At 44.9% G+C, this 23,308-nt stretch overlaps 1 protein-coding gene across 3 annotated transcripts in view; it reads right to left on the reverse strand.

The window, feature by feature from the left end:
* The window catches only part of LOC115102828 (cell adhesion molecule 3-like), a 70,848-nt gene that overhangs the window by 13,957 nt on the left and 33,583 nt on the right, over window positions 1-23,308 (reverse strand). Inside the window, exons 3-9 of one of the 3 annotated variants that reach the window (XM_065005618.1) lie at window positions 18,041-18,190; window positions 14,765-14,917; window positions 12,208-12,345; window positions 7,317-7,487; window positions 5,001-5,091; window positions 1,524-1,696; window positions 49-69 (exon numbers count right to left, since the gene is read on the reverse strand). In XM_065005618.1, coding sequence (XP_064861690.1) covers window positions 49-69; window positions 1,524-1,696; window positions 5,001-5,091; window positions 7,317-7,487; window positions 12,208-12,345; window positions 14,765-14,917; window positions 18,041-18,190 — 897 coding nt within the window. Of the gene's footprint in view, window positions 1-48; window positions 70-712; window positions 1,169-1,523; window positions 1,697-5,000; window positions 5,092-7,316; window positions 7,488-12,207; window positions 12,346-14,764; window positions 14,918-18,040; window positions 18,191-23,308 lie in introns of those variants that run through there. The other 2 variants (XM_065005620.1, XM_065005619.1) reach the window with 2 other exon arrangements.

A 23,308-nucleotide genomic window follows, 5' to 3' on the forward strand; every position in this document is an offset into this window, starting at 1 on the left:
ACAGACAGACAGACAGAAACAGAGAGACAGGTGACTGAAAAAATATACCTGCAATGTTGTCTGGACCATCTCCTCAAGAGTATGGATGGATGGATGGATGGATGATGGATGATGGATTGACGAGTGCGACATGTAAGGGGTCAGAATGAAGGAAGACAAAAACAGGAGAAAAATAAATAAAAACTTAAAATATGGAAACAGTGGAGGGGTGAGGTGATTGTGGTTGAAAATGAAATGCCCCTCCGAGGTAAAGTTTCCCCTAGGTACAGATCTTGGATCAGCTTTCCCTCCCCAATCCTAACCTTAGTAGGGGAAATACGAAACTGACCCAAGACCAGTGTCAAGGGGCAACTTCACCCTACACCCAAATCCCCTATGATGAGAAATCCTGGTCACATGCAATGTCTACACCTTCCTCAGTAAAGTCTACCTGGTCTATGTTTATGTAGACTCCACAAACTGCCTTTATTGTTTACCCACAGTGCAATTAGAATACTATTAGGATCTCTGAGAGTCTGTGAATATGTTTGTTTGTGACGGTACAACTGTTAATTCCAGTGTGTGTGTGTGTGTGTGCGTGTGTGTGTGTGTGTGTGTGTACATACTGTCCGATTGTGTAACTGAGATAATTTACCTGTGAAACTGTAAACTCCATTCAGCTGTATGGGAACTGAGGAGGGAGTGAGGGAGACAGAGGAGGGGGGAGCGACAGAATGAGTAACGCTGGTAGGAGGAGGGGAAGAAGAGGAGGAAGAAGAAGAGGGGGAGGAGGAGTCAGAGGAGGAGGGGGAAGGGGTTCGTGAGACAGTGGAAGATCAGGGAAGAGAGAGTTGGAAAGAGAGGTAGATGGAACATTGGCAGGAGGAGGAGAGTGAGAAGGAGAGGGAGAAGAGGTAGGGGGGGATGAAGAGGAGGGATAAGGGGAAGGGGTGATAGTAAGGTCAGATGGGTAAGGGATAGAGAAGGAGAATATAACAGGAGGAGAAGTGGCAGGTAGGGATGTGGAGGCAGACAACCCAGACCCGGTGCCAGACATGGTTGACATAAGGGATGTGGATTGAGAGAAAGAATCATGAAAAAGAGAAGGTGGGGGGGAGTCAGAAGTCGGAGAAGAAGGAGGGTAGATAGAAAGAGGTAGGGAAGAGGTCGTCTGAATCATCTGTCAGGTCTTGGATAAAGGAGAAGACATGAAGGGAATATGGAAAGGAGGAGCAGAGCGAGAAAGAGAAAGGCGAGACAATGGCACAGTGTACAGGATGGATGTTTAGCAAAAAAGCGAAGGAGTGAAGCGCAAGGTGGATGGTGTGGTGGATAAAGAGAAATAAACAGAAAAGAAACGTAAATCAAATCAGAAAAGAAACGTGAAAGTAAAAGTGGAAGTAGAAACCACACAACAGCAGAAATAAATCAAAATGATGAAGAAGAAAAATAAACATTCTGCCCTCTGGACGAGCTGCTTCTCTACCATCACCCTCTAGCTCTCCCTGTCTCTCTCTCTCCTCCTCTCTTTCTAAGGTCAGTACCTTGCACCAACAGTGTGTACTGTCCCTGCACCTTCCCGATGCCATTGTCGGCCTGACAAAGGTACATGCCGTTGTCTGATTTGTTGAGCATCTCAAAGCGCAGGACACTACCATCCACCTTGGCCAGCGGGGGGAGCTCTCCATCCTTCTTCTGCCACACGTACGAGATAGGCCTGAGAGAGAGACAGACAGACAGACAGAACGAACGAGAGTGGACAAAGAGATTAGAATATAAAAAATGGACAATGGGCAACATACAGTACATACAGCAGAACAGACTGTTTACCAATCAGAACTAGTGTGATACAAGAATCAATTATGTAAATATGAGTATTGTATAACTGAATTTGTTGATGTGATTCATACGTTTTAGGGGCATATGAATATCTTCAGAGTTCATCTTTCACTTATACTTACAGATGTGGTATCTTCATTTGATCACTCTGTTGTTGCTGAGAATTTTATCTCGCAGCAGGAAATTCAAATGAGCTCTTTCTCTCTCGCTCAAATGCTAAAGCACCAGACAAAATGTCCTTCTAATGTAGGTCCCACTACTGCGACATTCAAATGTACAAATGACCCTGCTGGTCATCTATCGGGGGAGACCCTGCTGGTCATCTATGAACGTTTGAACATCTTGAAGAACAATCTAGCCTTAAATGGCCATGTACTCTTATAACCTCCACCCGGCACAGCCAGAAGAGGACTGGCCACCCCTCAGAGCCCAGTTCCTCTCTAAGTTTCTTCCTAGATTCCTGCCTTTCTAGGGAGTTTTTCCTTGCCACCCTGCTTCTACACCTGCATTACTTGCTGTTTGGGGTTTTAGGCTGGGTTTCTGTATAAGCACTTTGTGACATCTGCTGATGTAAAAAGGGCTTCATAAATCAATTTGATTGAAGGGCCTTGGTCAGGGAGGTGACCCAAGAACCCAACGGTCACTCTGACAGAGCTCCAGAGTTCCTCTGTAGAGATGGGAGAACCTTCCAGAAGGACAACCATCTCTGCAGCATTCCACCAATCAGGCCTTTATGGTAGAGTGGCCAGACAGAAGCCACTCCTAGGAAAAGTACAGAGAGATCCTTAATAAAAACCTGCTCCAGAGTGCTCAGGGCCTCAGACTGGGTTCACCTTCCAACAGGACAACGACCCTAAACACACAGCCAAGACAACGCAGGAGTGGCTTCAGGACAAGTCTCTGAATGTCCTTGAGTGGCCCAGCCAGAGCCTGGACTTGAATCTGATCGAACATCTCTGGAGAGACCTGAAAATAGCTGTGCAGCGACGCTCCCCATCCAACCTGACAGCGCTTGAGAGGATCTGCAGAGAAGAATGTGAGAAACTCCCCAAATACAGGTGTGCCAAGCTTGAAAATACCTGTCTAGCAATGATCAACAACTAACATGACAGAGCCTGTCATTTAAAAAAAAAAGATAATGTGCACATATTGTACTCTTAGAGACTTACCCAGAAAGACCCACAGCTGTAATCATTGCCAAAGGTGATTCTAACATGTATTGACTCAGGGGTGTGAATACTTATGTGAATTAGATTGTTCTGTATTTCATCTCTAAAACATGTTTTCACTTTGTGTAGATGGGTGAGAGAGAAAAAATGCAGGTTGTAACACCACAAAATGTGGAATAAGTCAAGGGGTATGAACACTTTCCCTTAGGCACTGTTTGTCCTTGTTCATTGCATAGAGTGAATAGTATGTATGGTTGTGTTTCATGTGTGTGTATGGATTGAGTGCCAAGTGTGCAATAATGTACTAAGGCTCCAGCATGTAATGCCATCATCTGGGCATAACTGTGTTACAGAATGGACTGAGGTTTATAACTGACTACTAATAGGGAAATGGTATGCAATTGCAAGCAGGGTCTGCTGATCAAATACAGTACCAGCCAAACGTTTGGACCCACATACTCATTCCAGGGTTTTTCTTTCTTTGGACTATTTTCTACACTGTAGAATAATAGTGAAGACATCACAACTATGAAATAACACATATGGAATCATGTAGTAACCAAAAGAAAGTGTTCCAACGAATCAAAATATATTTTATATTTCAGATTCTTCAAAGTAGCCACCCTTTGCCTTGATGTAGATAGGAATGGACCGGAATGGACCGGAATGTTATGTAATGGAATGCGATAGTCCTCCAGTAGAGGGGGAACATTCCATTTTGTTTGATTAAAGCGTCTTGAAATAGCTCTTGTTCATCAAGTCAAGACATTCTCAGAAACAAGCCGTATCGCTGTAATAAAACATTTCCTGATTGTATTATGCTGTTAAATGTGAAACTTAATCAGCGTCAGTTTGTCTGCGAGAAACGGTGGGTCAGATTTAGAGCAAGCAAATATGTTGCCATGGTGATTGTGTTTGATTGACAGCTGAGACCCAGCCTGTATCTGACTGGTCATTAGTCCTTCGGCCCAAGGAGCTGTGCATGTTCTCTCTCTCTCTCTCTCTCTCTCTCTCTCTCTCTCTCTCTCTCTCTTCTCTCTCTCTCTCTCTCTCTCTCTCTCTCTCTCTCTCTCTCTCTCTCTCTCTCTCTTCAATTCGAAGGGGATATATTGGCATGTGGAACATACATTAACATTGCCAAAGCAAGTGAAATACACAGTCACAAATTTACAGGTAACATTAAACACTATCTCTCCCTGCCCTCTATCCCGGTCTGTTAGATATTCTGATGTTGTGCGGCCTCTTAAGGATATGCATGTGCTGAGCCCTTCTCCCCTCTCTCTATCGGTTCCCCTGTCACTCACACGCTGGTTGTCTATTCAGACACACTATACGAAGTACTCTGGGTGCATCCGAAATGCCACCCTATTCCCTACATAGTGCACTACTTTTGACCAGGGCCATAGGGATTATATAGGAAATGGGTTGCCATTTGGGAAGAATTCTGTGACTGGAGAGGCTGTGACAGGCTGACGCATAACCTTAAAGGAGAGCAAAGAGACGAGGGATGGGGGAGGATGGGGGCGGAAAAGGTGCAAAGCAAGATAGAAGAGAATTATTGGTGAGGACGAGAAGGAAGAGGGGAAGATTTGACGCGGCTGTGACAGAAAAGACACTGAGTTAGAGTGAAGTGAGTGTGAGTGACATGGTGAGAGAGAGATCAGTGATGGGGAGATAGAGGGAGACATAGGCTGCATCCAAAATGGCACCCTATTCTCGACATAGTGTACTACTTCTGACCAGAGCCTTATGGGGAATAGGGTGGCATTTGGGAGCCATCTGGGATGCAGCCAGAGTGGGACAGGGGGGAGGCAGAGAATGAGAGAAAGGGGGAGAAAGAGGACGAGAGGAAAGGAGCCGATCAATAGACTGACTGGTCTAAGGCAGGTTCATCTATAATGCAGTACGGATGCTACAGTGTATGTTTGTGTATGTGTTGTTCATGAGAGTGTGTGTAGGGATGTTTGCTTGCTTGTGTGTGTGTGTGTTAATGCGTATGTGTGTGTGTCTTACTCGGGGTTTCCGTTGGCAATGCACTGCAGGTGGAACTTTCCTCCCTCTCTGGGCAGATCACTCTCAGGCTGGATAGTTACGTCTGGGGTGACTAGAAAAACAATAATACATCACCATCATATATACTGGAGAAGATAGACACACACACACACACACACACAAACATACGTACATTGCACGGAAGTCATGTCCATTGTCCACACACACAATTATGAGCAATCTAACATAATTGCCTAACCCAGCTTGCTCTTTGGGCTTTTAGGCTGGGTATCTGTAAAGCCCATTGTAACAAACTGCTGATGCTAAAAGGGCTTTATAAAATACATTGGACTGATTGACCTCGCTGTAATATCAACAGTATGGTAAGCATTTATGTCCCCTGCAGGTATAGGTATGACCAGCAGTAGAAAAGTCATATGGGTAGGGTTGCCAAGGCAGCAGCTACTCTTTCTGGAGTCCAGCAGATTTCACAACACATTAAGTGTGTGCCCTCAGGCCACTACTCTACTAGCACATATCTACAACACAAAATCCATGTGTATGTGTGTGTATTGTGCATATGTTATCATGTATCATATGCACGATATACTCGAGCACCCTCCCCTTGCGAGGATAAATACACTTAGCCTTTTTCTAAAATGTTTAATAAGATTCTTGATGTCCAAGTCCTGGTGTGCTTGGCGAAAGAACTCTATTTTCATTTCCTCTGACCACACCACTGGTTCCAATCCACGTGTCAATGCCGGTTATCAAACTCCATGCGCTGCTGTGGTCAGACGATGGAGCTCGTTGGCTACGCACATTAGTGGTGGATCGTAATTGGATATAATGAAATTGGGGAGAAAAGGGGTTTAAAATACCAACAACACAAAATGTCTAAACGGAAGCATATGCAGAAAATTATGTCCAAATGGTAAAATATGTTGGTGTATCTTTGATGTTATGGGGCCACAGGTCCAAGGGGCCACAGGTCCAAGGGGCCACAGGTCCAAGGGGCCACTGGTCCAAGGGGCCACAGGTCCAAGGGGCCACTGGTCCAAGGGGCCTTGCTAATCCAACGAGTCCTACTGTAACGCCGGCGCATTTTGGCTTCTAACCTCTTTTAAACATTGTGTGTTTGAGCTACATGCATTATTCTGTGTGATTCACGGGGAGCTCGAGGCCAGGTGATTGTGAGACAAGGGCGGATCCCAAAGGAGCCCGGGGCCAGGTTGTTTTAACAAAAATGCCTGTAGAGTCGAAATGTTGTGAGCAATAAACTATTAAACGCTATCTATGAAAGGCTGAGGCTCTTACAAGCTACACAAGAGTTGTTAGAAGGAAAGGAGTTCTTCTGCATAGAAGATTATAGTAGATCCCAGGACATAGTGTCTATAATACTGTAATAAGCGCACATAGTTTTGTCACAAACTCCAAATTCCTCACAGTCGTCACTGATGAGTTGGATATTCATTACCCAATGAGCAAACTATTTCTGTACAGCATTCATATACATTCATTGTTATCAGGTTTTTGCTTCGGCTGACCTTTTTTTATTGACATTTGACATTTTGTCAATAAAACTCACTGTTTGTGTTCTAGTTGTAGACCTGGTTGTACTGAAAAGGAAATGGTAAAACATTGTTGGGAGGCTAAATATAACGTCTGGACATGCAGATCAATGAAAGTCCCAGGACCAGGGTTAAGGTCAACGGCATCATGAACTTGACCAGGACATTTTAGCCAGAAACCTGGTTCTATCTGCCAGTAGGCTGACACTTGGCCGCAAGTGGATCTTCCAGAAAGATGACAACCCAAAGCACTAATCAAACTCCATAAAGAAATGGTTATTTGACCAGAAAATCTATATTTTGCCATGGCCATTTCAGTCACCGGACTTGAATCCCATTGAAAACCTGTGGTTTGAATTGAAGAGGGCAGACCATAAGAGCAGACGAAGGAGATCAAGGATCTGGAAGGATTATGTATGGAGGAATGGTCTAAGATCCCTCCCAGTGTGTTCTCCAATCTCAGAAAACAGTTGAGAAAAAGTCTCAGTGTCATTATCCTCACAAGGGAAGGATGCAAGTGTGTTAAAAACAGGGGTGCCAATAATTTTGACCCTCATCTTTAAGAGATTTGTTTCTGTTATTTGTTAAACAAAATCTCTTTCTCTGAGTAATTGTATAGTTATAAAATAATATCATTTCCCAATTTCTTTTAGCAAACTTTGTAGATCAGTATTTTGCTCATCTTTATCAAGGGTGCCAATAATTATGGACCTGAAAGTACATGTGGTTGCAGTGACAGGCCTTGGCGAGAGGAGGCAGCACTTACACAGGACTCTAATGCGTTGCTCGCTCCCTTTGTCCCCATGGGCCAGAGAAGGGTGGTCTACAGCACAGGCAATCAGAGCATTATCATCGCTTCGGCCCACAGTCAGAGTCAGCTCACTGATCACTGTGTAGGTCGGCTCACCAGGGTTAGACTCCACCACATCAGGGCGACCTGGATGCACATACGAAGACACACACAGATAGAGAGATACACACACACACACACACATATATGCACTCAAATGAGGAGAGACACACAGATGGAGAGACACACACACGTTGCAGACACAACATATTGTCACCATGGGTACACGTTTTAACTGTCATTGCACATAATGATGATGTACTAGTTACTACCACTGTATGAAAAGCTATGTCAAATGAGTTTACATTCAAGATACAGTAATATCAGTGGCTGACTGAGTAATATTTATGTAATATGGAGGATATTTCTCTTTGTCTCATTCACCCACGCGCACACGAGCGCACACACACACACACACAGACACACACACACACAAACACACAGACAGACACACACACAAACACACACACACACAGACACACACACACACACACACACAAACACACAGACACACACACACACACACACAAACAGAAACACACAGACACACACACACACACAAACACACAGACACACACACACACACAGACACACACACACACACAAACACACAGACACACAAACACACACAGGGAATATTTAGAATCTGTGGATCCAACATAATGATACCATACATTTAGATTATGTCCCACGTGCCAAATGGCACCCTATTCCCTATATAGTGCACTACTTTTGACCAGAGCTACATCCAATTCAATGCAGACAAATTGATCCCATCAGCTGATCAATAGCCCTTACACTTACATACTGTAGTGTACAAGAACATTCATATGTAAAGCCTCTTCACAGCACTTAGCCAGCCATTCTTCTCAATTAAAACCTCTTCAGCTACACTCTTTCTACATCTCCCAACCATTTCATCATCCTTCATCCTTTTCCTCCACTGACCCTTCCCTAATATCCTATTTTCTCTCTCTCCGTGTCCAATATGGCACCCTATTCCCTATATAGTGCACTACTTTTGACCAGGGACCATCACCCTATTCCCTGGTCTATGGTCCTGGTCAAAAGTAGAGCACTATGAAGGAAATCGGATGCCATTTGGGATGCAAGCATTTTCTTTTTATCTCTTTCCTTCATATTTCTCTCTCCTAGCATAGCCCTGTCCCTCTCTCTCGCCCTCTCTTCCTCTCTCCATCGCCTTTGAGCCTCTCTAACCTCTGTAAGCCCGTCAAAGCAGCAGAAGTGAGTAGCAGTCTACGTGCTCATCTATCCTAACCTAGCTACTTACAGCACAGCACTCTATGGTTCCATCTCAAATGCCACCCTATAAGGTAGGGTCAAAAGCAGTGCACTACATAGGGAAAAGGGTGCTAATTGGAACACAGCCTCTGTATGAGAGGGTGTCATAGTAGCACGTTGACCCGTGATGCTCATCTCCTCGGCCTCTCCTCACTCCCTTTCTTCAGCTATAATACTGACTGAAGAGACCAGTGTGTGTGTGTGTGTGTGTACAGTGCCTTGCAAAAAGTATTCATCCCCTTGGCATTTGTCCTATTTTGTTGCATTACAACCTGTCATTTACATTGATTTTCATTTGGATTTCATGTAATGGACATACACAACATAGTCCAAATTGGTGAAGTGAAATTTAAAAAATGACCTGTTTCAAAAATAGATTTAAAATTTTTTTAAAAGTGGTGTGTGCATATGTATTCACCCCATTTGTAATGAAGCCCCTAAATAAGATCTGGTGCAACCAATTACCTCCGTAGTCACATAATTAGTTAAATAAAGTCCACCTGTGTGCAATCTAAGTGTCACATGATCTGTCACATGATCTCAGTGTATACACACCTCTTCTGAAAGGCCCCAGAGTCTGCAACACCACCAAGCAATGGGCACCACCAAGCAAGCGGCACCATGAAGACCAAGGAGCTCTCCAAACAGGTCAGGGACAAAATTGTGGAGAAGTACAGATCAGGGTTGGGTTCTAAAAAAATATCAGAAACTTTGAACATCCCACAGAGCACCTTTAAATCCATTATTAAAAAATAGAAAGAATATGGCACCACAACAAACCTGCCAAGAGAGGGTTGCCCACCAAAACTCACAGACCAGGCAAGGAGGATATTAATCATAGAGGCAACAAAGAGACCAAAGATAACCCTGAAGGAGCTGCAAAGCTCCACATCAGAGATGGGAGTATCTGTCCATAGGACCACTTTAAGCCGTACACTCCACAGAGCTGGGCTTTACGGAAGAGTGGCCATAAAAAAACAAGTGAACATGTTTGGTGTTCGCCAAAAGGCATGTGGGAGACTCCCCAAACATATGGAAGAAGGTACTCTGGTCAGATGAGACTAAAATTGAGCTATTTGGACATCAAGGAAAACACTATGTCTGGCGAAAACCCAACACCTCTCATCTCCCCGAGAACACCATCCCTACAGTGAAGCATTGTAATGCCCAGGGTGTAGTGGAGGAAGAAGTCAGACGCAGGAAACAGAGAGTTCAGAGTAGCGCTACTTCTTTATTCACCACACAGGTGAAAACGACGCCACTCAAACAAATGTCCCAAAACACAGGGGAACTAAACAGTCCCGAACACGTACACAAACAACTGTGACTTACAGGCGAGTACACATAAAACAATCCCGCACACCCAGCCTTTATGACTTAAAGATTGCTGTAAACGGGTGGAACCCATCCAACTTGAAGGAGCTGGAGCAGTTTTGCCTTGAAGAATGGGCAAAAATCTCAGTGGCTAGATGTGCCAAGCTTATAGAGACAAGAGACTTGCAGAGACCCCAAGAGACTTGCAGCTGTAATTGCTGCAAAAGGTGGCTCTACAAAGTATTGACTTTGGGGGGGTGAATAGTTATGCACGCTCAAGTTCAGTTTTTTTGTCTTATTTCTTGTTTGTTTCACAATAAAAATATTTTGCATCTTCAAAGTGGTAGGCATGTTGTATAAATCAAATGATACAAAACCCCCCAAAATATATTTTAATTCCAGGTTGTAAGGCAACAAAATAGGAAAAATGCCAAGGGGGGTGAATACTTTTGCAAGTCTGTATGTGTGTGTGTGTGTGTGTGTGTGTGTGTGTGTGTGTGTGTGTGTGTGTGTGTGTGTGAGAGAGAGAAAGTGTGTGTTTTTGGTTTTACTATCTTTGTGGGGACTAGAAGCCAGAGGTCCCCACAAAACAAGGATCATTCTGACAAGTGGGAACTTTTCCCCAGTCCCCACAAGGAAAACGGCTACTTTAGCCTTAGGGGTTAAGGTTAAGGGTTGGGGAATAAGATTAGGTTAAGGGTTGGGGTTTAGGGTTGGGGGTTAAGGTTAGGGTTAGGTTAAGGTTTAGGGTTAAGGTTTAGGGTTAAGGTTAGGGTTAGGTTAAGGGTTGGGGTTAAGGTTAGGGTTAGGTTTAGGGTTGGGGATTAAGGTTAGGTTAAGGGTTGGGGTTAAGGTTTAGGGTTGGGGGTTAAGGTTAGGGTTAGGTTAAGGGTTGGGGTTAAGGTTTAGGGTTGGGGGTTAAGGTTAGGGTTAGGTTAAGGGTTGGGGTTAAGGTTAGGGTTAGGTTTAGGGTTGGGGATTAAGGTTAGGTTAAGGGTTGGGGTTAAGGTTTAGGGTTGGGGGTTAAGGTTAGGGTTAGGTTAAGGGTTGGGGTTAAGGTTAGGGTTAGGCTTAGGGTTGGGGATTAAGGTTAGGTTAAGGGTTGGGGTTAAGGTTAGGGTTGGGGGTTAAGGTTAGAGTTAGGTTAAGGGTTGGGGTTAAGGTTAGGGTTAGGTTAAGGGTTAGGGTTAAGGTAAATAGGATTTTGAATGGGAATGAATTGTTTGGTCCCCACAAGGATAGTAACACATACTATATGTCACATAGGGTTGAGCTCATATAGTCTCCAACATGACTGGGATGCTCCCCACTCACTATCTGTGGCTCTCCCTCAGTCTTCTCATGGTTTATCAGGAACCAAGGTCGCTCAATCTACCCTAATAGAACATCCTGGATGCATCCCAAATGGCACCCTTTTAGAATAGGTTATAGGGCCGCTTTTGGTATAGGGTATAGGGTATAGGGTTCCATTTGGGGCGCAGGCCCTCTCTCTCGTTTACAGCTTCCTCTGTGTTCTGCCTCATCCCCCCGTGTCGCTGCTTTCAGCGCCTAGCTTTACCGTTTATCCCCTCTATCCTTTCAATCTTATTTACTTTTTATCTTTCTATCTCTCCCTCCTCCCTCCCTCCCTCCCTCCCTCCCTCCCTCCCTCCCTCCCTCCCTCCCCCTCTGAATCCCATCTACACCCCCTCTCTCTCCCATCTTCCCTCTCCTCTCCTCTCCCTTCCAACCCCCACCCCCTCCTTCTTCTCCCCCACCTCCTCTCTCTCGCTCTCTCGCTCTCTGTTTAGTGTTTTGCTATGTTCTGCCTCATCACCTCCCCTCTAGTTTCTCTAGCTTGCAAATTTTCCTATTATCCCCTCTCTTCTTTCTTTAACCTCCCTTTATTTTCTTCTCTCACTCATACATACACATTCTCTCCATCTCCCTTCCCTTCTCTCACACATACATACACATTCTCTCCATCTCCCTTCCCTTCTCTCACTCATACATACACATTCTCTCCATCTCCCTTCTCTTCTCTCACTCATACATACACATTCTCTCCATCTCCCTTCTCTTCTCTCACTCATACATACACATTCTCTCCATCTCCCTTCTCTTCTCACTCATACATACACATTCTCTCCCTCTCCCTTCTCTCTCTCCCTTCCCTCCCTCCCTTCCCCTCCTCTCTCCCTCCCACCTTTACCTGTGAGTTCCTTCTGGTCCCTGTACCAGTGTAGTTTGGCGGGAGGCTTGCTCCCGGAGCTGGTGCAGGTGAGGGTGACTTTGCCCCCTTCCTGCACAGCATCCTCATAGCCAGAGATCTGAGGCTTACCAGGGACACCTGACAGAGAGAGAGAGCCAGAGAGACAGACAGAAACATAGAGAGATGGAAGAGAGAAGAGAGAGAAAGAGAGAGAGAGAGAGAGAGAGGGAGAGAGAGAAAGGGGGAGAGAGAGAGAGCACATTTAACACACAGACACACTTACAGATGTGTTGTGCATCCCGAAAGGACACCAGTTCCCTATATACTGTAGTGTATTATGGTCTCTGGTCAAAAGAAGTGCACTATATAGGGAATAGGGTGCCATTTGGACCCTGCCACAGACATATAGCAGACATGTATACAGTATATACAGAACAGAGAGAGTGTAATACAACTGCATGCTACTGACACTCAGTGGTATAAAGTACTTCAGTAAAAACACTTTAAACTACTACTTAAGTCAATTTGGGGGGTATCTGTACTTCACTATTTATATTTTTGACAACTTTTACTTTTACTTCACTACATTCCTAAAGAAAATAATATACTTTTTACTCCATACATTTTCCTTGATACCCAAAAGTACTTGTGACATTTTGAATGCTTAACAGGACAGGAAAATGGTCCAATTCATGCACTTATCAAGGGAACAAGTGGTCATCCCTACTGCCTCTGATCTGGCGGACTCACTAAACACAAATGCTTTGTTTGTAAAGGAAACAAGTGGTCATCTCTACTGCCTCTGATCTGGCGGACTCACTAAACACAAATGCTTTGTTTGTAAAGGGAACAAGTGGTCACCTCTACTGCCTCTAATCTGGCGGACTCACTAAACACAAATGCTTTGTTTGTGAAGGGAACAAGTGGTCATCTCTACTGCCTCTAATCTGGCAGACTCACGAAACACAAATGCTTTGTTTGTAAAGGGAACAAGTGTTCATCTCTACTGCCTCTGATCTGGCGGACTCACTAAACACAAATGCTTTGTTTGTGAAGGGAACAAGTGGTCATCTCTACTGCCTCTAATCTGGCGGACTCACTAAATACAAATGCTTTGTTTGTAAAGGGAACAAGTGGTCATCTCTACTGCCTCTGATCTGGCGGACTCACGAAACACAAATGCTTTGTTTGTAAAGGGAACAAGTGGTCATCTCTACTGCCTCTGATCTGGCGGACTCACTAAACACAAATGCTTTGTTTGTAAAGGGAACAAGTGGTCATCTCTATTGCCTCTGATCTGGCGGACTCACTAAACACAAATGCTTTGTTTGTTAAGGGAACAAGTGGTCATCTCTACTGCCTCTAATCTGGCGGACTCACTAAACACATGCTTTGTTTGTTAAGGGAACAAGTGGTCATCTCTACTGCCTCTAATCTGGCGGACTCACGAAACACAAATGCTTTGTTTGTTAAGGGAACAAGTGGTCATCTCTACTGCCTCTAATCTGGCGGACTCACTAAACACAAATGCTTTGTTTGTAAAGGGAACAAGTGGTCATCTCTACTGCCTCTAATCTGGCGGACTCACTAAACACGAATGCTTTGTTTGTAAAGGGAACAAGTGGTCATCCCTACTGCCTCTAATCTGGCGGACTCACTAAACACAAATGCTTTGTTTGTAAAGGGAACAAGTGGTCATCTCTACTGCCTCTAATCTGGCGGACTCACGAAACACAAATGCTTTGTTTGTGAAGGGAACAAGTGGTCATCCCTATTGCCTCTGATCTGGCGGACTCACGAAACACAAATGCTTTGTTTGTGAAGGGAACAAGTGGTCATCTCTACTGCCTCTGATCTGGCGGACTCACGAAACACAAATGCTTTGTTTGTAAAGGGAACAAGTGGTCATCTCTACTGCCTCTAATCTGGCGGACTCACGAAACACAAATGCTTTGTTTGTAAAGGGAACAAGTGGTCATCCCTACTGCCTCTAATCTGGCGGAGTCACTAAACACAAATGCTTTGTTTGTAAAGGGAACAAGTGGTCATCTCTACTGCCTCTGATCTGGCGGAGTCACTAAACACAAATGCTTTGTTTGTAAATCATGTCTGAGTTGGAGTGTATCCTTGGCTCGCCGTAAAAAAAAAAAAGAAGATGGTGCCGTCTGGTTTGCTTAATATAGGGAATTTGAAATTATTTATACTTTTACTTTCAATACTCTGGTATATTTTAGCAATTACATTTACTTTTGATGCCTACGTATATTTAAAACCAAATCCTTTTAGACTTTTACTCAAGTAGTATTTTACTGGTTGACTTTCACTTTTACTTGAGTCATTTTCTATTAAGGTATTTTTCTTTTTACTCAAGTATGACAATTGGGTACTTTTCCCACCACTGCCAGCACTCAGTCTAAGAAATCTACATACAGTACTCCACTACTGTATCTAGCACACAGACTGCATGAATAAGTTCATGTATAATACAGAATTATGCATTAATACACACACACACACACACACACACACACACACACACACACACACACACACCTACCTAGCACAGTGACGGTGGCACGGGCAGTGCGGACGGGCATGGTGAAGATGGAGCAGGTGTACTCCCCCTCGTCTGACAGCTGGATGTCTCCGATGGTGATGGACAACTCTGTGCCTGTTGACTGGTGGAGCTGGATACGGTTATCTCTCAGAGCTGGGTGAGACAGAGGGATGGGAGGGAGAGGAGAAGTGGAGGGGGGGGGAGAGAGGTGGTGGCGAGGGGAGGAGGGGAGAGAGAGAGGAGGAGGAGAGAGAGGGGGAGGGAGAGAGGGGGAGGGAGAGGGGGAGGGAGAGGAGAAGTGGAGGGGGGAGAGAGAGGTGGTGGCGAGGGGAGGAGGGAGAGAGAGAGAGGAGGAGGGAGAGAGAGGGGGAGGGAGAGGGGGAGGGGGGGGAGGGAGAGAATCAGGGAAGGGGGAGAAATAGAGAGGGAAGAAAGAGAGAAAATTAGGGAGAGTGGGAAGGGGTAGAAGAGGGGAGAAACACACGGAGACAGACAGACAGACAGACACCCAGACAGAAAGACAGACAGACAGACAGACAGACAGACAGACAGACAGACAGACAGACAGACAGACAGACAGACAGACAGACAGACAGACAGACAGACAGACAGACAGACAGACAGACAGACAGACAGACAGACAGACAGACAGACAGACAGACAGGAGGGGGCAAAAGAAGAAGAAGAGATATAAACGCTTTGTCATCATCGCGGCAGCTGGCAGGGAGGGGCACACACACACACACACAGTGTTTAGTGTAGGTTATGGGAGGATGATGAAATGGTAGGAAACACACGTCCCATCTACGTGATATCTTTGACCTCTATATGTATTCTGATCTGACTCTGTCTGGGCTCTTGGGACACACACACAAACAAACTAAAATATAACCCCTATTCCCTACATAGTGCACTACTTTTGACCAGGGCCCATTGTAACATGAAGGCAACAGAACACACATTCACACTCAGTCAGTCCTTGGGCCTGTTTATCTGTCTACAGACAGTCCTGATCTCTGTCTGTGGCTACTGGGGTCTAGTGCAGGACTGTCCTCATATACAATATGTCTCTCTGTCTGTGGCTACTGGGGGTCTCTCTGTCTGTGGCTACTGGGGGTCTCTCTGTCTGTGGCTACTGGGGTCTAGTGCAGGACTGTCCTCATATACAATATGTCTCTCTGTCCGTGGCTACTGGGGTCTAGTGCAGGACTGTCCTCATATACAATATGTCTCTCTGTCTGTGGCTACTGGGGGTCTCTCTGTCTGTGGCTACTGGGGGTCGCTACTGGGGGTCTCTCTGTCTGTGGCTACTGGGGTCTAGTGCAGGACTGTCCTCATATACAATATGTCTCTCTGTCTGTGGCTACTGGGGGTCTCTCTGTCTGTGGCTACTGGGGTCTAGTGCAGGACTGTCCTCATATACAATATGTCTCTCTGTCTGTGGCTACTGGGGGTCTCTCTGTCTGTGGCTACTGGGGGTCTCTCTGTCTGTCTTTGTGTATCTGTGTTTGTACATGTGTGTCTCAATCCTTTTCCATCTGGTTGACTCCCGCTTTCTCTTTCTGTCTGTGTGTGTCTGTCTGGCTCACTCTGTCTGTCTGTCGCTCTCTATCTGTCTGCCTCCCTCTCTTTCTGTCTGCCCGACTCCATTTCTGTCTGTCTGTCTTTTCTCTGTCTGTCTCTCCGTCTGTGTGTCTCTGCATAGCATACCTAACAGTGCCTTTGTCTGTGTCTCTGCCAGGGCTTTGTCTTCATGGTTTATCAGTAACCAAGGTCAGTCCATTTGTCTAGATGTAGCTCCTGTGTGCCCCCCCCCCCATCATCTACCTCTCTTCATATATCCTCCATTTACCCCTCTTTTCCAATATATTGTTAACTGAAGCTTTATGGGATGAATATGATTTGAGAGTAGCAGCATACGGTTAATTCAGAAACAGAGTAATGTTATTGGTCTAGATCTGTAAATAACATAGGCTAGAGGTACATGCACGCTCCCCTGGCAATAAACACTGTGGCAGGTAGCCTGGTGGTTAGAGGGGGCAGGTAGCCTAGTGGTTAGAGGGGGCAGGTAGCCTAGTGGTTAGAGGGGGCAGGTAGCCTGGTGGTTAGAGCGTTGGGCCATTATGGTTGCTGGATCGAATCCCCGAGCTGACAAGGTAAAAATCTGTTGTTCTGCCCTTGAGCAAGGCAGTTAACCCACTGTTACCCGGGCGCCGAAGATGTGGACGTTGATTAAGGCAGCCCCCCGCACCTCTCTGATTCAGAGGGGTTGGGTTAAATGTGGAAGACGCAGTTCAGTTGAAGGCATTCAATTGTACAACTGACTAGGTATCCCCCCTTTCTCCAAAGACATCCATATGTCAATACGCCATTAGGTTCACAGATAGTAGGGCAATAGATTAATACCAGATCTATCTTCAAGTACTAATTGAAATCCTTCAAATACTTTGAGCGCTTGGAGTGCCAGATGGGCAGGGTTTGCAGTTTTGGGATTATTCTATTGGTCCATTAAGCCATACAAGCCGAGTGTGTGCATGTGTGTGATGGGGTTGACTGTGGTGTGAGAGTGCTGGGTCAGGATCTGGTTCTGAGGCACTGGTTGAGAAAAGATACGCTCAGAGGGTCCTAGCCAGACACACCAGTTATTTTTGGGCTCTCGATCTCTGTCTCCCTCGCTCTCTTTCTCTTTCTCTCACGTCTTCTCTTTCACACACATACACAAACATCTCTCTCTCTCTCTCAAACACACAACTGTCCCTCCCTCCCTTCCTCTCTCTCACCTCTCTCTCTGTCTCTCTCTCTCTCTCTCTCTCTCTGTCTCCCTCTCTCTCTCTCTGTCTCCCTCTCTCTCTCTCTCTCTCTCTCTCTCTCTGTCTCCCTCTCTCTCTCTGTCTCTCTCTCTCTCTCTCACCTCTCTCTCTGTCTCCCTCTCTCTCTCTCTGTCTCTCTCTCTCTCTCTGTCTCCCTCTCTCTCTTTCTCTTTCTCTCACGTCTTCTCTTTCACACACATACACAAACATCTCTCTCTCTCTCTCTCAAACACACAACTCTCCATCCCTTCCTTCCTCTCTCTCACCTCTCTGTCTCTCTCTCTCTCTCTCTAACACACAACCCTCCCTCCCTTACTTCCTCTCTCTCTCTCTCTCTCTCTCTCTCTCTCTCTCTCTCTCTCTATCTCTCTCTCTTTCTCTCACGTCTTCTCTTTCACACACATACACAAACATCTCTCTCTCTCTCAAACACACAACTCTCCCTCCCTTCCTTCCTCTCTCTCACCTCTCTTCTCTCCAAAGTACAGAGTCTGCTGGGCCGTGTTGGACCACTGCAGGGAGGAGTTGTCGCTCTCTGTCACCCGGCAGGTCAGGGTCACCGTGCCGCCCACTGACACCGTCTCGTCCTGGGTCACCGGCTGCATGGGGTCTTCGTCTAGGCAACACAGAGAAGAGAGGGGAAAAGGAGGTCAGATGGAGCAGGTAATTTCAGTTACTGTCTGTAAGAGTTCTGGACAGGTGTGTGTCCCCCAAATGGCACCCTATTCCCTATACAGTGCAGTGAATAGCATTCCATTTTGGACGCAGGCAGAGCCTGGACTGTTAGAGAGGGAAAACAGCCATGGGAGTATCTATGTAAGACTGATGAGTCTATAACCAGCCAGATCATTAACTGGCTGGTTCCCAATATATCTTTTGTATTTAACCTTTATTTAAATAGGCAAGTCAGTTTGGAACAATGTCTTACTTACAATGACGGCCTAGGAACAGTGGGTTAAATCAGGGATTCGATATAGCAACCTTTTGGTTACTGGTCCAACACTCTAACCACTAGACTACTTGCCACCCCATATAGTGCACTACTTTTGACCAGGGCCCCATATAGGGAATAGGTTGCCATTTGGTTCGGGATGCAGCCAATAAAGAAAGAAAGAAAGAAAGAAAGAAAGAAAGAAAGAAAGAAAGAAAGAAAAAGAAAGAAAGAAAGAAAGAAAGAAAGAGAGAGAGAGAGATAGAGAGTAGGAGAGAGAGAGAGAGAGAGAGAGAGAGAGAGAGAGAGAGAGAGAGAGAGAGAGAGAGAGAGAGAAATGAAAAGGTCAAAGTGACAATGGAGAGATGCTACACAGTGTTAATGTTACTGTGTGACCCCACAGTGTTTAAGCGGTGTCATTTTTAGGCATGCATATTTATTTCAGGGTTGAACAAACTCAAATGAGACAAATATTATGCAAATGAGGGTCAGGGTGTGAGAATGAATGTGACCAGCAATAATTATGGGGTTCGACACAGAATTGTGATAGTAAAAACCGTAACTGAACTTGAACTTGCAAAATGACACCCTATACCCTATATAGTGCACTTACTTTGGGGAATATGTAGGGAATATTGTGCCATTTTAGGAATCATCCCGTACACGACAGTAACCTTTGCTAATATACTGTATGTGATTACGTAAATACACTGAAATGGAACTGGAAAACGTATCTACTTATAATAAGTTATTCTAATACCGTTGATGTGTTGTGCATCTGTCTAACCAAGTGTTCACCCTCTTTAAGGGGTATTTTATGTCCAGGAACGTCAACAAACAGGAGACATTCATCACAGAAAAGGCTTAACTAGACCAAAAATGTACACTACCAGTCAAAAACACCTACTCAATCAAGGGTATTTCTTTATTTGTACTATTTTCTACATTGTAGAATAATAGTGAAGACATCATCTCACATATGAAATAACACATATGGAATCATGTAGTAACCAAAAAAGTGTTAAACAAATGAAAATATATTTTAGATTGTTCAGAGCGCTAAGAACCTTGGCGTGATCCTGGACAACACCCTGTCGTTCTCAACTAACATCAAGGCGGTGGCCCGTTCTTGTAGGTTCATGCTCTACAACATCCGCAGAGTACGACCCTGCCTCACACAGGAAGCAGCGCAGGTCCTAATCCAGGCACTTGTCATCTCCCGTCTGGATTACTGCAACTCGCTGTTGGCTGGGCTCCCTGCCTGTGCCATTAAACCCCTACAACTCATCCAGAACGCCGCAGCCCGTCTGGTGTTCAACCTTCCCAAGTTCTCTCACGTCACCCCGCTCCTCCGCTCTCTCCACTGGCTTCCAGTTGAAGCTCGCATCCGCTACAAGACCATGGTGCTTGCCTACGGAGCTGTGAGGGGAACGGCACCTCAGTACCTCCAGGCTCTGATCAGGCCCTACACCCAAACAAGGGCACTGCGTTCATCCACCTCTGGCCTGCTCGCCTCCCTACCACTGAGGAAGTACAGTTCCTGCGCAGCCCAGTCAAAACTGTTCGCTGCTCTGGCCCCCCAATGGTGGAACAAACTCCCTCACGACGCCAGGACAGCGGAGTCAATCACCACCTTCCGGAGACACCTGAAACCCCACCTCTTTCAGGAATACCTAGGATAGGATAAAGTAATCCTTCTCACCCCCCCCCTTAAAATATTTAGATGCACTATTGTAAAGTGGCTGTTCCACTGGATGTCTTAAGGTGAACGCACCAATTTGTAAGTCGCTCTGGATAAGAGCGTCTGCTAAATGACTTAAATGTAAATGTAATGTAATGTTCTAAGTAGCCACCCTTTGCATTGATGACAGCTTTGCACACTCTTGGCATTCTCTCAACCCGCTTCACCTGGAATGCTTTTCCAACAGTTTTGAACAGGTTCCCACGTACGCTGAGCACTTGTTGGATACTTTTCCTTCACTCTGCAGTCCAACTCATCCCAAAACATGTCAACTACCTGCCCTCCAGAACACCTACACCACCCAATGTCACAGGAAGGCCATAAAGATCATCAAGGACAACAACCACCCGAGCCACTGCCTGTTCACCCCGCTATCATCCAGAAGGCGAGGTCAGTACAGGTGCATCAAAGCAGGTACCAAGAGACTGAAAAACAGCTTCTATCTCAAGGCCATCAGACTGTTAAACAGCCACCACTAACATTGAGTGGCTGCTGCCAACATACTGACTCAACTCCAGCCACTTTAATAATGGAAATGGATGTAAAAAATGTATCACTAGCCACTTTAAACAATGCCACTTAATATAATGTTTACATACCCTACATTACTCATCTCATATGTATATACTGTACTCTATACCATCTACTGCATCTTGTCATCTTTATGTAATACATGTATCACTAGCCACTTTAAACTATGCCACTTTTATGTTTACATCTTACCTATGCCGTTCTGCACCATCACTCATTCATATATCTTTATGTACATATTCTTTATCCCTTTACAGTTGTGTGTATACGGTAGCAGTTGTGGAATTGTTAGGTTAGATTACTCTTTGGTTATTACCGCATTGTCAGAACTAGAAGCACAAGCATTTCGCTACACTCGCATTAACATCTGCTAACCATGTGACAAATAAAAATTGATTTGATTTTTAAAATTTGAATTAGGTTGAGGTCAGGTGATTGTGGAGGCCAGTTCATCTGATGCTGCACTCCATCCCCCTCCTTGGTCAAATAGCCCTTACACAGCCTGGAGGTGTGTTTTGGGTCATTGTCCTGTTGGGAAAAAAACGATAGTCCCACTAAGAGCAAACAGTGTCACCAGCAAAGCACCTCCACACCATCACACCTCCTCCTCCATGCTTCACAGTGGGAACCACACATTCGGAGATCATCCATTCAACTACTCTGCGTCTCACAAAGACATAGTGGTTGGAACCAAAAATCTCAAATTTGGACTCAAAGGAAAGATTTCCAACGGGCTAATGTCCAATCCTCGTGCTTCTTTCCCTAGAAAGTCTCCTCTTATTATCGGTGTCCTTTAGTGGTGGTTTCTTTGCAGCAATTCGACCAACCATCAAGGCCTAATTCACTCAGTATCCTCTGAACAGTTGATGTTGAGATGTGTCTGTTACTTGAACTTGAAATCTGGGGCGGCATGTAACCTAGTGGTTAGAGTGTTGGGCCAGTAACTGAAAGGTTGCAGGTTTGAATCCCTGACCTGCTCTGCTATTTGAACTGTTCTTGCCAATATATGGACTTTTACCAAACAGGGCTATCTTCTGTATACCACCCCTACCTAGTCACAACACAACTGATTGGCTCAAACGCATTAAGAAGAAAATAAATTCCACAAATTAACTTTAACAAGGCACACCTGTTAATTGAAATGCATTCCAGGTGACTACCTCATGAAGCTGGTTGAGAGAGTACCAAGAGTGTGCAAAGCTGTCATCAATTCAAATGGTGGCTACTTTGAAGAATGTTTAACACTTTTTTGGTTACTACATGACTCCATGTGTGTTATTTCATAGTTTTGATGTCTTAACTATTATTCTACAAAGTAGAAAATAGTAAAAAATAAAGAAAAATCCTTGAATGAGTAGGTGTGTCCAAACTTTTGACTGGTACTGTATGTTCTGCATCCCGAATGGCAGTAGTGTGGTAGTGTCGGGAATAGGGTGCCATTTGGAACACATCCCATATATAGTACCAGACATGCCTCAAAGCAAGCTGCTCACCTATGTAAATATGGTATTTATAAATAGTCTAATTGGAACAAAAATTGTCAGTGGTTGACAGTTTTAAATTCACCGTGTAGTGTAGCGGTATCACATCCTTGCACCAGCGGCGATATACATTTTTTCCTTCACATCTGTGTGTTCTAAGTGTTCCGTTGCGGAACTCCGACCGGGACATGAAAGAGGAAATGCATGCAGGATGTGGCAGGAAGAACATTGGCACGACAACCTAACTGACAAAAAACTCAAATGATACGACACCGGAACAGCATTACACACTTTTAAGAATTCCTTTAGTATTGCTGTCGAACAATTCCCTGTAGTCTATCCCATGCCTACATCAATCCAAGGCTTTAAACATTTGTGGAGAGTAGTCTCCCCCTCTCTCTCTTTCTCTCTCTCTCTCTCTCTCTCTACAAAGCTTTCCTTAACTTTGGGTTAAGTGGTCAGGTATTCTGCCACTGTGTTCACTCTGTTTAGGGCAAAATGTAATTATTTCCAATGTGTCAAGTAATTATCGTTTTGTTTTCTCATGATTTGGTTGGGTTTAATTGTGCTGCCGTCCTGGGGCTCTGTGGGGTCTGTTTGTGTTTATGAATAGAGCCCCAGGACCAGCTTTCTTAGGGGACTCTTCTCCACGTTAATCTCTCTGTAGGTGATGGCTTTGGGAATCTCTTAATTTTAGGTGGTAGTAGAATTCAACGGCTCTTTTCTGGATTTTGACCTGCTCTTCATGCATTATTTGGTGTTTTACGTCGTACACAGGGTATTTTTTGCAGAATTCTGCATGCAGTCTCAATTTGGTGTTTGTCCCATTTTGTGAATTCTTGGTTGGTGAACAGACTCCTGACCTCAAAACCATAAAGGGCAATGGGTTTTATAACTGATTCAAGTATTTTTAGCCAGATCCTAATTGGGATGTCAAATTTTATGTTCCTTTTGATGGCATAGAAGGCTCTTCTGGCCTTGCCTCGCAGATCGTTCGCAGCTTTGTGGCAGTTACCTGTGGTGCTGATGTTTAGGCTGAGGTATGTATCA

This window comes from Oncorhynchus nerka, linkage group LG20, assembly GCF_034236695.1.
Source record: "Oncorhynchus nerka isolate Pitt River linkage group LG20, Oner_Uvic_2.0, whole genome shotgun sequence".
NCBI classification, from domain to species: Eukaryota; Metazoa; Chordata; class Actinopteri; order Salmoniformes; family Salmonidae; genus Oncorhynchus; species Oncorhynchus nerka.